Source organism: Arachis hypogaea, chromosome 18 (assembly GCF_003086295.3).
Source record: "Arachis hypogaea cultivar Tifrunner chromosome 18, arahy.Tifrunner.gnm2.J5K5, whole genome shotgun sequence".
NCBI lineage: Eukaryota > Viridiplantae > Streptophyta > Magnoliopsida > Fabales > Fabaceae > Arachis > Arachis hypogaea.
Window position 1 is genome coordinate 126247914 of NC_092053.1, and position 10247 is coordinate 126258160.

The 10247-nt window shown below is 29.4% G+C and overlaps 2 protein-coding genes across 2 annotated transcripts; one reads left to right on the forward strand and one right to left on the reverse strand.

Moving 5' to 3' along the window:
• Window positions 1-1936: 1936 nt before the first annotated feature.
• LOC112771281 (epoxide hydrolase 2) lies at window positions 1937-5551 on the forward strand. Its single transcript, XM_025815973.3, has 4 exons — window positions 1937-2413; window positions 3592-3819; window positions 4257-4501; window positions 5208-5551. Exons 1-4 carry the CDS (start codon window positions 2177-2179, stop codon window positions 5452-5454), a joined length of 957 nt encoding a protein of 318 aa, XP_025671758.1. The 5' UTR covers window positions 1937-2176; the 3' UTR covers window positions 5455-5551.
• Window positions 5552-5951: 400 nt separating this feature from the next.
• On the reverse strand, window positions 5952-9888 carry LOC112771280 (cation/H(+) antiporter 1). Its single transcript, XM_025815972.3, has 4 exons — window positions 9381-9888; window positions 8004-8492; window positions 7052-7485; window positions 5952-6407 (listed from the first exon to the last, which is right to left on the reverse strand). Exons 1-4 carry the CDS (start codon window positions 9753-9755, stop codon window positions 6125-6127), a joined length of 1581 nt encoding a protein of 526 aa, XP_025671757.1. The 5' UTR covers window positions 9756-9888; the 3' UTR covers window positions 5952-6124.
• Window positions 9889-10247: the final 359 nt, after the last annotated feature.

Genomic DNA, 10247 nt, shown 5'->3' on the forward strand with positions numbered 1-10247 from the left:
ATTAAAAAAAGTAAAAATATGATATTATTAAAAATAATACATTTTTATGTTTAAAAAATTACATTTAAATAAAATATTTGTAAAATATAAAATTTAGAGTAACATAACTTCATGAACATTAATCGTTAATCAATTATGAACTAACATAGAATTATAATACAATTTATTTACAAAAAAATAATCAACAATTAATATTAATAAATATAAAAATCATCCAAACACTTTGATTAAAAGTATGAGTGGTTAATTATTATTCATTCTTAATAATGTTTTGTTCATAACAAAAAGTAAAAATATAATTATTCAAATTTAGATTTTAGAAGAATTAACGTTATAAGTAACAAATGATCTATTTTATTATGCATATTATAAATCAATGAATCAAACTAACTGATATAATGAATTATAATTAATTGGTATAAATTATATAATATTTAAAATAAAATAAAATTAATAAGAAGAAAATAAAAAGAAATAGAAGAGATAGAAGACTATAATAAAATAAATTGAGTGTGAGAGTTTTTTTTTTTTTTTTGTAAATTTCATATCACATCCGTTTCAATAATAATAATAAATAAAAATACGTCAACTTGATATCTAAGAAAAAATGATGAGATAAAATAATAATACAGTTCTAAAGTAAAAGTTTAAATTAGACCATAATATCATTGCACAACACAAATTGAAAGTAATTTCACACTACAATATACCACACAGGTAAAGGACTTAAATTTAAATACGAAACTTTTTTTATTTATGCATACATGATAACACCATAGTTTATAAATGCTTCATGGATAACATATCATATATAACTCTGAATGATGAGCACGGAAATTGGAGAGTATGGTGGTTTGTGTCCACGATAGTTGCTTTTTTACAACGACGCCTCAGAGGAAGAAAAAGAATTGTTGTAAAAGCTATCCAATAAAAGAGTAATTGGTAAACAAATGATATTTTCTTCTAATATACACGGTCTTTTATAGTTGTAAAATGAAAATGAAAGGAATAAAATTTTGTATTTTTATATTAGGAATAGAATTTAATATTTACCTTAATAAAATTATTATTATTATTATTATTATTATTATTATTATTATTATAAATGGTTACCATTAAGGTAACAACTTACTACTAATAAGATCATTGGATAATGAATAATAATTAGAATGGTATTAATATAATTAAAATGATTAAAAATATTTTCGATTGATAATTAATTTAATAATGTATTAAATATTAATTTTATATAATTATAATAAATATATTTTTTAAATTAGTATAATTATGCACTATTCATTAAAATAATTAAAAATATTTTTGATTGATAATTAATAAGTAGTTTAATAATGCATTAAATATTGATTTTATATAATTATAATAAAAATATTTTTTTAAATTAGTATAATTATGTATTATTCATTAAATGCATTTATTTTGGAAGAAAAATGAATTCACGAAAGAATTGATACCTCAATTTTTTTTTTACCAAAGATAGGAGACTCAACCCGCAACCTTTTAATTGAGTATGGGAAGACTATGCCATTTGAGTTATAATTCATTGGTATTGATATTTCAATTTTATTAGTTGAAAAAAATCTAATTTTAATATATTAAGTAGATAGATTTTATAATTTCTCCTTCCACGCCCGTTTCCCTCATTTATTTCCTTTATTATTGTAGCTCATTTTTTTTCATATTGGAGTGATGAATATGTTGTGCTGAGTTATGTTACTATGATGGTGCTTAACATCAATGTGGGGCAGAATTTACTGACATGCTAAGCTCACAAAACGGACCATACGAATTGCATGAGAAGAAAAATAATAGGAACAAATCGGATGGTCCGATTTGCATAAAGGGAAATTCGAATTTTGGATGTAGCAAATGGGACCGTCCATTTTGTTTTTTTTTCAATGCGGATCGTTCGATTTGTAATGAAGATTTCGAACTGTCCGATTTGTCTTTACCTGATCTCACACCATTGTAAAGCTCACATGCTATCTATATACAGGTCCTACCCAATCCCTTCTCCGTAATAAAAATAAAAAGCGTATGATTGTGTGTGCCCGGCCAAAAAAAAAAAAGTGTTAAAGATTAATAGTAGTTACTCTTCTCTTATGAATTAAAGAATCTTATGCCTCAATTTCAACTACACTGAGGCATCAAGAGAAAGATGGAGGGAATAGAGCACAGAATAGTGGAAGTAAACGGCATCAAGATGCATATAGCAGAAAAAGGAGAAGGCCCTGTGGTGCTGTTCCTCCATGGCTTCCCGGAGCTTTGGTACTCCTGGCGCCACCAGATTCTAGATCTCAGCTCCAAAGGCTACCGCTGCGTCGCTCCCGATCTCCGCGGCTACGGCGACACCGATGCTCCACCTTCCATCACAAGCTACACCAGTTTTCACATTGTGGGTAACATAACAATATCCATGCTTTATAATTAGGGTTATATATAGTTCTATAAAGGTTAAATTAGTATGTTAGTGAATAGTTAAGGTAGTTTTCCAAAAAAAGTAATTAGGTTCATAAATTTGTAATTAAATATCTAAATTTTAAAATTTTTTAATTAGATCCTTACATTAATTTGGAATGTGCAATTAATTTTTTTTTACAGTAAAATTGTTTTTATCCATTTTGCATCACTAGAAAATAGTTAAGTTAAACATTTTTGGATAGATAAGAGTGTGATTCTAAATTTAAGGCTGGTGTAGGGATTTAGTTGAAAACTTTTAAAATATATCTAGACACTCAATTACAAATTTGATAAAATAATAGAGACTAATAAAATAAATTATCTTTTTATAAAAAACAAATATTATATACACTATTTTTTATATACTTTTTACTTTGATGAAAGATAACAAATTTATTTTCTCAATCATGCATATTTTTTATAGAATACCTACTAAAATACAAAATATAAACAAATACATATTACCTAATTTAGTAATGGATTTAATAATTAATTTTTTTTATAGATAATATTTTGTCTTTAATTTCTTACCGTAAAAGATATAGAGAAATGTACACAAAGTAGAACAAACATTAATTATCTTTTACAAGTAAGCTATGAATACTCACATGATACATGAAATTATGAACACTTCACTATTTAAGAAAATAAATTAATAATAGAATAAAACCAACATTTTTAAATTTTCCAAATCCAAAATCGGAATGTTTTTACAAAGTCAAAAAAAAAATTTACTTAAAAACCTATTGAAGAAAGAAAAAAAAATAAAAAGAGAAACTCTTGGGAGCTAGCAATTTTCAGTATTTTTGGTCATGATTTGATCCGTGTAAACACTAAATTGTCTTTAACAAATAAATTTTACTAGCGCGCAAATTCTGAAAAATGTAAGTGCAAACTGTATTGATTTATGTGTGCAAACTCCGGTAAATCTATGTGTAAACTATATGCTTTTTATATGCAAAACTCCTGTAAGTATGAGTGTAAATTATTGCTGAAACATGGCCAAAAATAATAATATTTACCGATTATGTAGCATTGCTCATTAAAAAAAAATCATAAATCTAGCAGTTTAAGGTTATAGCTGAAATATTTGTGTATGAATTGTGATATTAGGTGGGTGACATTATTGCGCTTATAAAATGGCTGGGTGTTGAACAAGTGTTCTTGGTAGCACATGATATGGGTGCCATAATGGGTTGGTACTTTTGCATGTTTCGACCTGAAATTATCAAAGCCTATGTATGCCTTAGCGTCCCCTTTGTCCGAAGGAACTTCAAAGTTCCCACCGTTGACGCCATGCGTGCAATTTATGGAGATGACTATTATATCTGCAGATTTCAGGTTCCACTCTTCTCATCTAAAAGGTTAAACTGGTATAGAAATTTAAAACATTGTATCTCTCAAAAAGCTAAATTATAGATGAAAAGATACCATTATATCGTAGTCTCCTTTATAAGGAATAAAATGCGACGCGTGAGTGATTATATATGTACTAGTGTATTAATATAGTAGTTATTGACATACGTATTGATTTACCCTTTTATTAATCGTACGTATAAATAATAAAAATATAATTAGTTGAGATGACATGTAGCTTAAAATTTAATTAAGAGATAATGTATTTAAGTTTTGAGGGGAAATAATACTGTCATTTTATTTCTGATGATGTCACTTTGCATATGATATTTTTACACTGTATATTATGTTTGCATGATATTTTAATGACTATGTTTCTTAATGTGATCTCACGATCCAAATTTATTTGCTGGTGGCAATAGGAACCAGGAAAAATGGAAGCAGAGATGGGTGAAGTTGGGACTGAGTATGTGTTGAAAAACATCCTCACGACACGCAAGACGGGTCCTCCGATCCTTCCCAAGGGTGAGTTTGGAACTGGCTTCAATCCTGATATGAAAGAAACATTGCCATCTTGGCTCTCACCGCAAGATTTAGCTTATTACGTCTCCAAATTCAAAAGCACAGGCTTCACTGGTGGATTGAATTACTATAGGAATTTCAACTTGTAAGTTCTCTGATCTGCAATATTTTATTCTTCCTGCTTGTTTAAATTTCTTATTATCAATATGAACATCTGATCATTTGATTCCTGAAAAATTGAAATTAAATATACCAACAAATATGTCTCTCAAAGATGTTTCATTAGTTATTAACAGGATAGATCCTAATGACCAATTCCATTTTTTGTTAGCTATTAATTCTATAGTTTTCTGAGTATTAGTTAAAAAAAGTGTAGTTGAAACTTATTTAGCAAAACAATTTTTAAGGACTAGTTTATCAGAATATTAATTTTTTATTAGGAGTAAATTTTTAGTGTCTTAATTAATTTGTTCAAGATCAAATTGGTATGTTTTTTTTTTAAAAAAATTATTGAACTCTATAGTCCTCATCAGCTATCATGAGAAGATAACCAAAGGGATGCAATGAAATTTATGTGAGCCGGAAGTGAGAGCGAGATTTTAAATTTGTAACTGTTAAAGAGAGTTGTCACATGTGATAAAGACTCGCAATATATTTTGAAAAGAAGTGGATTCGAATCTTTTCAATTCTTTTGAAAACTCTTTTTAAATGACCTATAAATCTGTAAGCACTCGTTGAGTCTGAAAGCATGTCCTAATCTTAGTAGGCTTAACCAATAATAACGAATTTATCTAAACTTTTTACCACCAAATAAAACTGTCATGACACTAACTAGCATTTACATTTTGCAGAAATTGGGAGCTTCATGCACCATGGAGTGGAGTGAAGATCAAGGTGCCGGTGAAATACATTGCAGGTGAGTTAGACATGGTATACACCTCACTGGGGATGAAAGATTATGTTCACGGTGGAGGTTTCAAAGAAGATGTGCCAAATTTGGAGGAAGTGATTATTCAAAAGGGTGTTGCTCACTTCAACAATCATGAAACAGCTGAGGAAATCAGTAATCACATTTATGACTTCATAAAAAAGTTTTGAATTGATTTCCCCAAAGAATTTGAATAATCTTCTCCACCTATCTCCTAATTATATTACTCACCTATGCTATTTGGTTAGTAGAATGTTTGTTATAGTATTTTTTTTCTTTTCTATTAAATAGCTGGCCTTTAATTTAATCAAAGCAAGTAAGCCAAGGAATACAATTTAACCTAATACCTACCAGCAAAAGCACTCGACTCATTATTTATCATTGAAAGAAATAAATTAAATCCAGCTCAGCAATGAATGATAATAATGAAATGGTAAATGTAAAATAAATGCATTTAACAGGACAAGTATCTTTGAAAAATTTTTTTCCAGCTATTATAGTTCATCAATGTTTATAAATGCCCATCAAATTGAATGGAACTCTTTTTCACTACCTGGTATGAGAGTTCATGGATTTTTAAGGGGTTTTTTTTTTTTTTTTTTTTTTTTTTAGTGTTTGTAAGGATAATCTAAATAAAAAACTCATGGACAACTTTGGTAGCGCACACTTAATCAGAGGATCCGAAGATCTGGAAGTCTAAAATTTCTAAATAAGTAGATAAGTTGGTCCTTATTAGTTCTATTCCTCCTACCAAAAAAAATTTCATTTATACACATATGTTCATGAAAAACTAAGTACAAGAATAAGCCTAAGGGTAACTAAATTGTACTTTTAATAACACTAATCACTTATTATGCCTTTCTTGGCATCTCTGTGTTGTTGAACCACTAAAACTGAGCCTTGAATATCAAAATCTGAAGAAGCCAAAATATCACCAACTGTACCAAGTTCAGGACACTCTTCCCAATCACTCATACCAATTGTTAATGAACATTGCCCTCTACCACCCCTTCCTACTATAAACAAAGCGTATAAATCCCCATTCTCTTTTAGACATTCTAATGTTTCTGCTCCATCATGTACAAACTTCTCCACATATCCAATTTGGCCTGAAGTCACATACCTGTTATGTTACATAAATACAAATCCGAATATGAATATTTAAATAAGATACATACATGGTAATTTTATCATGCAATTAGGAGCAAAATATTAAACTAGCCATGGAACAATTATAGTGAATGTGAATGATTTAATTAAACAAAATACATTTTTTAGGGTCACAAGATATACTGTAGCTTTTTGAGAACCAAATTGTTAGTATTATAATGGTTTTTGGGAATCAAAGTGATGATATAATTAACAGTTTAATGACAAATATAGAATTTAAGATAGTAGATTTTAAGCTACATATCATGCATAGTAGGCTATGAAGTATAAACACTTTGTTGAGTTGTCGTAATTAAGTGTCAGACAAATTTTAGATGCAACATTCATCTAACTATCTTAATAAAAAAATGAAAAATATTTCTCCAAACACTTTTGAACACATCCAAATACAATACATGTTGATGTATCTAATCTTATTCTTAGATTATGTTAATTATAATATAAAAGATATCTAAAATGATTTTATAATTAAAAAAACATAGAAACATTAAGAAAAGGTTAATTTATGTCCATATTTTGTGTCGTGTGTTCTTTGTCTGTATCAAGTGCTTCATAGATAGTAAGTAAAATCAAAGTATCTTTTGCATCATAATTTACCTGTTATAGAAATCAACCATGAATGTGTTATCAATCTCATTCACCGTCTCTTCTCCAGTCAGCGACATCAAAATCTCTTTTTCCTCGGATTCTCCACTTTTGATCTGTTCATTTTGTACAGCAGAAGAGGACAGCAAGAATCTAATTATTGTCAGATTGACGCGCGGATGCTTGGAGATTCGTAAGCTCCAAGCAATCGCCTCACGATCATCTGCGCCGCCAAAGAAAAGTGTTGCAACATTTTGTATGTTATCAGATGAAATTAGATTTGAGAAACCAGGGGATCTGGCAAGTCCTCTTTCAATAATCACACCAACAGAACAAGGAGCATGCCTTAGAACTTTCTGGTTTGTAATTCTTATCCCTTCTTTTCCACTCTCCAGTTTTCCATCAATTCGCTGGTGCTTGTGAAAGGGAAGTATAATGATTGATACCTATGTGAACAAAAAGAAAGAAGGTTAACACTATGTTCATACAAAAATAAGCGAAAATGCAAGAACAAAATTATTTGACTGAAATGAAGACAAAGCAGATACTAAAGAAACAAACTAACATGCGGACAATGAAAAAGTTATTAAAGCTCTGACAGACTCAACTATGCTACGTGTACACCAAAATCATTCACCAAATCAATTATTTGTATAGAATACATGTTGAAATACAAAATATACATTGAAAATGAGTTAAATAACACATAGTAGCTGACTTTTTGTATGCACATAGCATTTTTGGCAGGCTTATATCTCTAAAAAAAGAGCAATAATCAAAATAAGAAATAGAAGAGTTTAAAAATGACTATTTAGTTTCATAAGTCGTAGCTGCATGTGTTGATGAGCCAATTGCTAAAAATGTTGTGCCTTTTCGAGTATTGAGTTCAATCAATGTAATAATTCTCCAATCTTATGCGAAACATGAATCAACAATCGATTGAGGGGGAAAAAAGGATTGATACCTGAAGATCTTCTGCATCATTGCAAACATCTTCATAAAGAGTTGGGAAAGAAGACACTGCCCTTCTTTGGTGTACCAAAACCTTTGTGTCTGCAGTGAAAGCATCTAATGCATTATTAATATCCACCACATCATTGCCACCATAGTCTTCGTCGTCGCTAATCTCGGCGGTTTCCTTTTCATGAAACAGCACGTTAGTCTTGATCTTCTTAACAAGCTCTATCAAATGCATCAAATAGGTGGTCGATGGTGTTTGCTTATTGCCATGTAATGCTAGAACTGTGGATAATACTGCAGACACTTGGCGAGGATCGTATACACAAGCCAGAATTCGAAGCTCATCTTCCAAGCTCTGTGGCTCCAATGCAGTATGGTTTGTTACAAACAATCTCTCTTCCCCTCTTGATAGAAAAGCCACAGTTATCCCAGATATGACTGTGTTGAGTACTATTGATACTAGCAACACATTGTAAGCTTCCGGATCAAAAGTCTACAAATATGTAGCAAAGTTAGCATATGGATATTCACATTACAATTTCTGATTAATTCAGTCAAGGACGTCTTTGGGAAGCATGGTTAACTAGCTTTTATAAAATAAAATAAATAAATGACAACCTCTCTTCAAGTATGTTTGGGTGAAAGATTATAATTTGAATTCAACAATAATGTGAGATGTTTTTTTATGGGAATACTCTTACAGCAATATTTTGAAGTTTATGATTATAAGCAGAAAATGATTATTTCATGGTTTAATTAAATTGATCTCAAATATAAAATATTAAATAATATAAACAATTAAACTTTTTTATTTTTTTATGTTTATTTCTCATCAATTTTAGTAACTTCATTATCATAAATATTTTTTAATAAACCATATTAGGTGTACACCAAATCAGCCTCCAAAACTAGCCTTCAGTGTAGAATACACATGAAATACAAAATATATATTAAAAATAAAATAAACTACACATGTATTTATACACAAATACAGGCTGATTTGGCAGCTAATTTTTTATGTGTATATAACATTACAATTCAACCAAAATAAAAAAAAAAATCTTCAATTCACTTACATCTCAACATTTCAAATAGTTGTATACTCGGTTATATGAAGAGACAATTATATAAAGAAGTGGTGAATTAGAGCTACATGTATGCCACAAAATCAGCCAATATATATAGGAATACAAAATCGCCTCACAATGTAAAAAACTTATTATAAACAACACATTCATGTTTATAAGCAAATTTCAAAAAAACTACATAATCAATCTATAATCAAATCAGATTCGTAATAGTAACCGATTTTTCATATTTACTTAAAAGTTGAATATGTGCAGATTTTCCAAACACACCTCAAGAGAAGAATTACACTCACAATAACTTGCTTAGCAGAGGCACCAATAAAGAGAAGATCAGCATAGCCTCTTGTGTTCAACACAAATCCAAGGAAGATTCCTTCACTAGTTGGATACTGAAGGTAACGGCACACAAGAAGAGTGCCACTGAGCTTGCTTCCAATCCCTAACAGGACCAAGATGGCGACATTCGTCAAGCGATTCAAGTTCCAGAAAGCGTTGATAATGTCGCATTGTAACCCTAAGTATCCAAAGTAGACTGGAAGGACAAAATTGTAAATTGAATAGCCGAGTTTATGGAGAAGTGTTCTAGCTGATTTGCCTTCCCTTGGAAATGCAAGGCCTATCAAGAAACAGTTAAGAATACTGTTGAAACCCCAAATTTCTATGACCATGGAACTCACTAGAAGCAAAAACAAGATTAGTAACAGCTCAGGAGCCTTCAGGTACTTTTGGTTTCGGTTTCTCCCATTCAACCAAACGGCTAAGTACCTGTTTGCAAATTAAATGGTACTCCAAAACTTCAGAATGAAATTTCAGTTTTTTAAAAATAATTAAATTAGTCTCTTAATTGATAAATGTGAATTTTATGGTGTTTTTGTTGTGATATCTAAATTGTCTAACTTATTTTTTAAAATAAAAAAATATTTAAAATAAAAAATAAATTATTTAAAATTTATTAAATATTTTTTTTTTAGTAATTTAGACACAATATTAAAAACACCATAGCATTTATCATGGTGAAAACATAATAGTGACATAAAGTGTTAAAGAGTTAGGCTCTTAGCGTAACATTTTTAACAGTATGATGACTTAAAGACTTCAATATATTCAAATATATATTTTAAATTAGTTAATTAGATTTATTTTATTTTTTATACTAATAT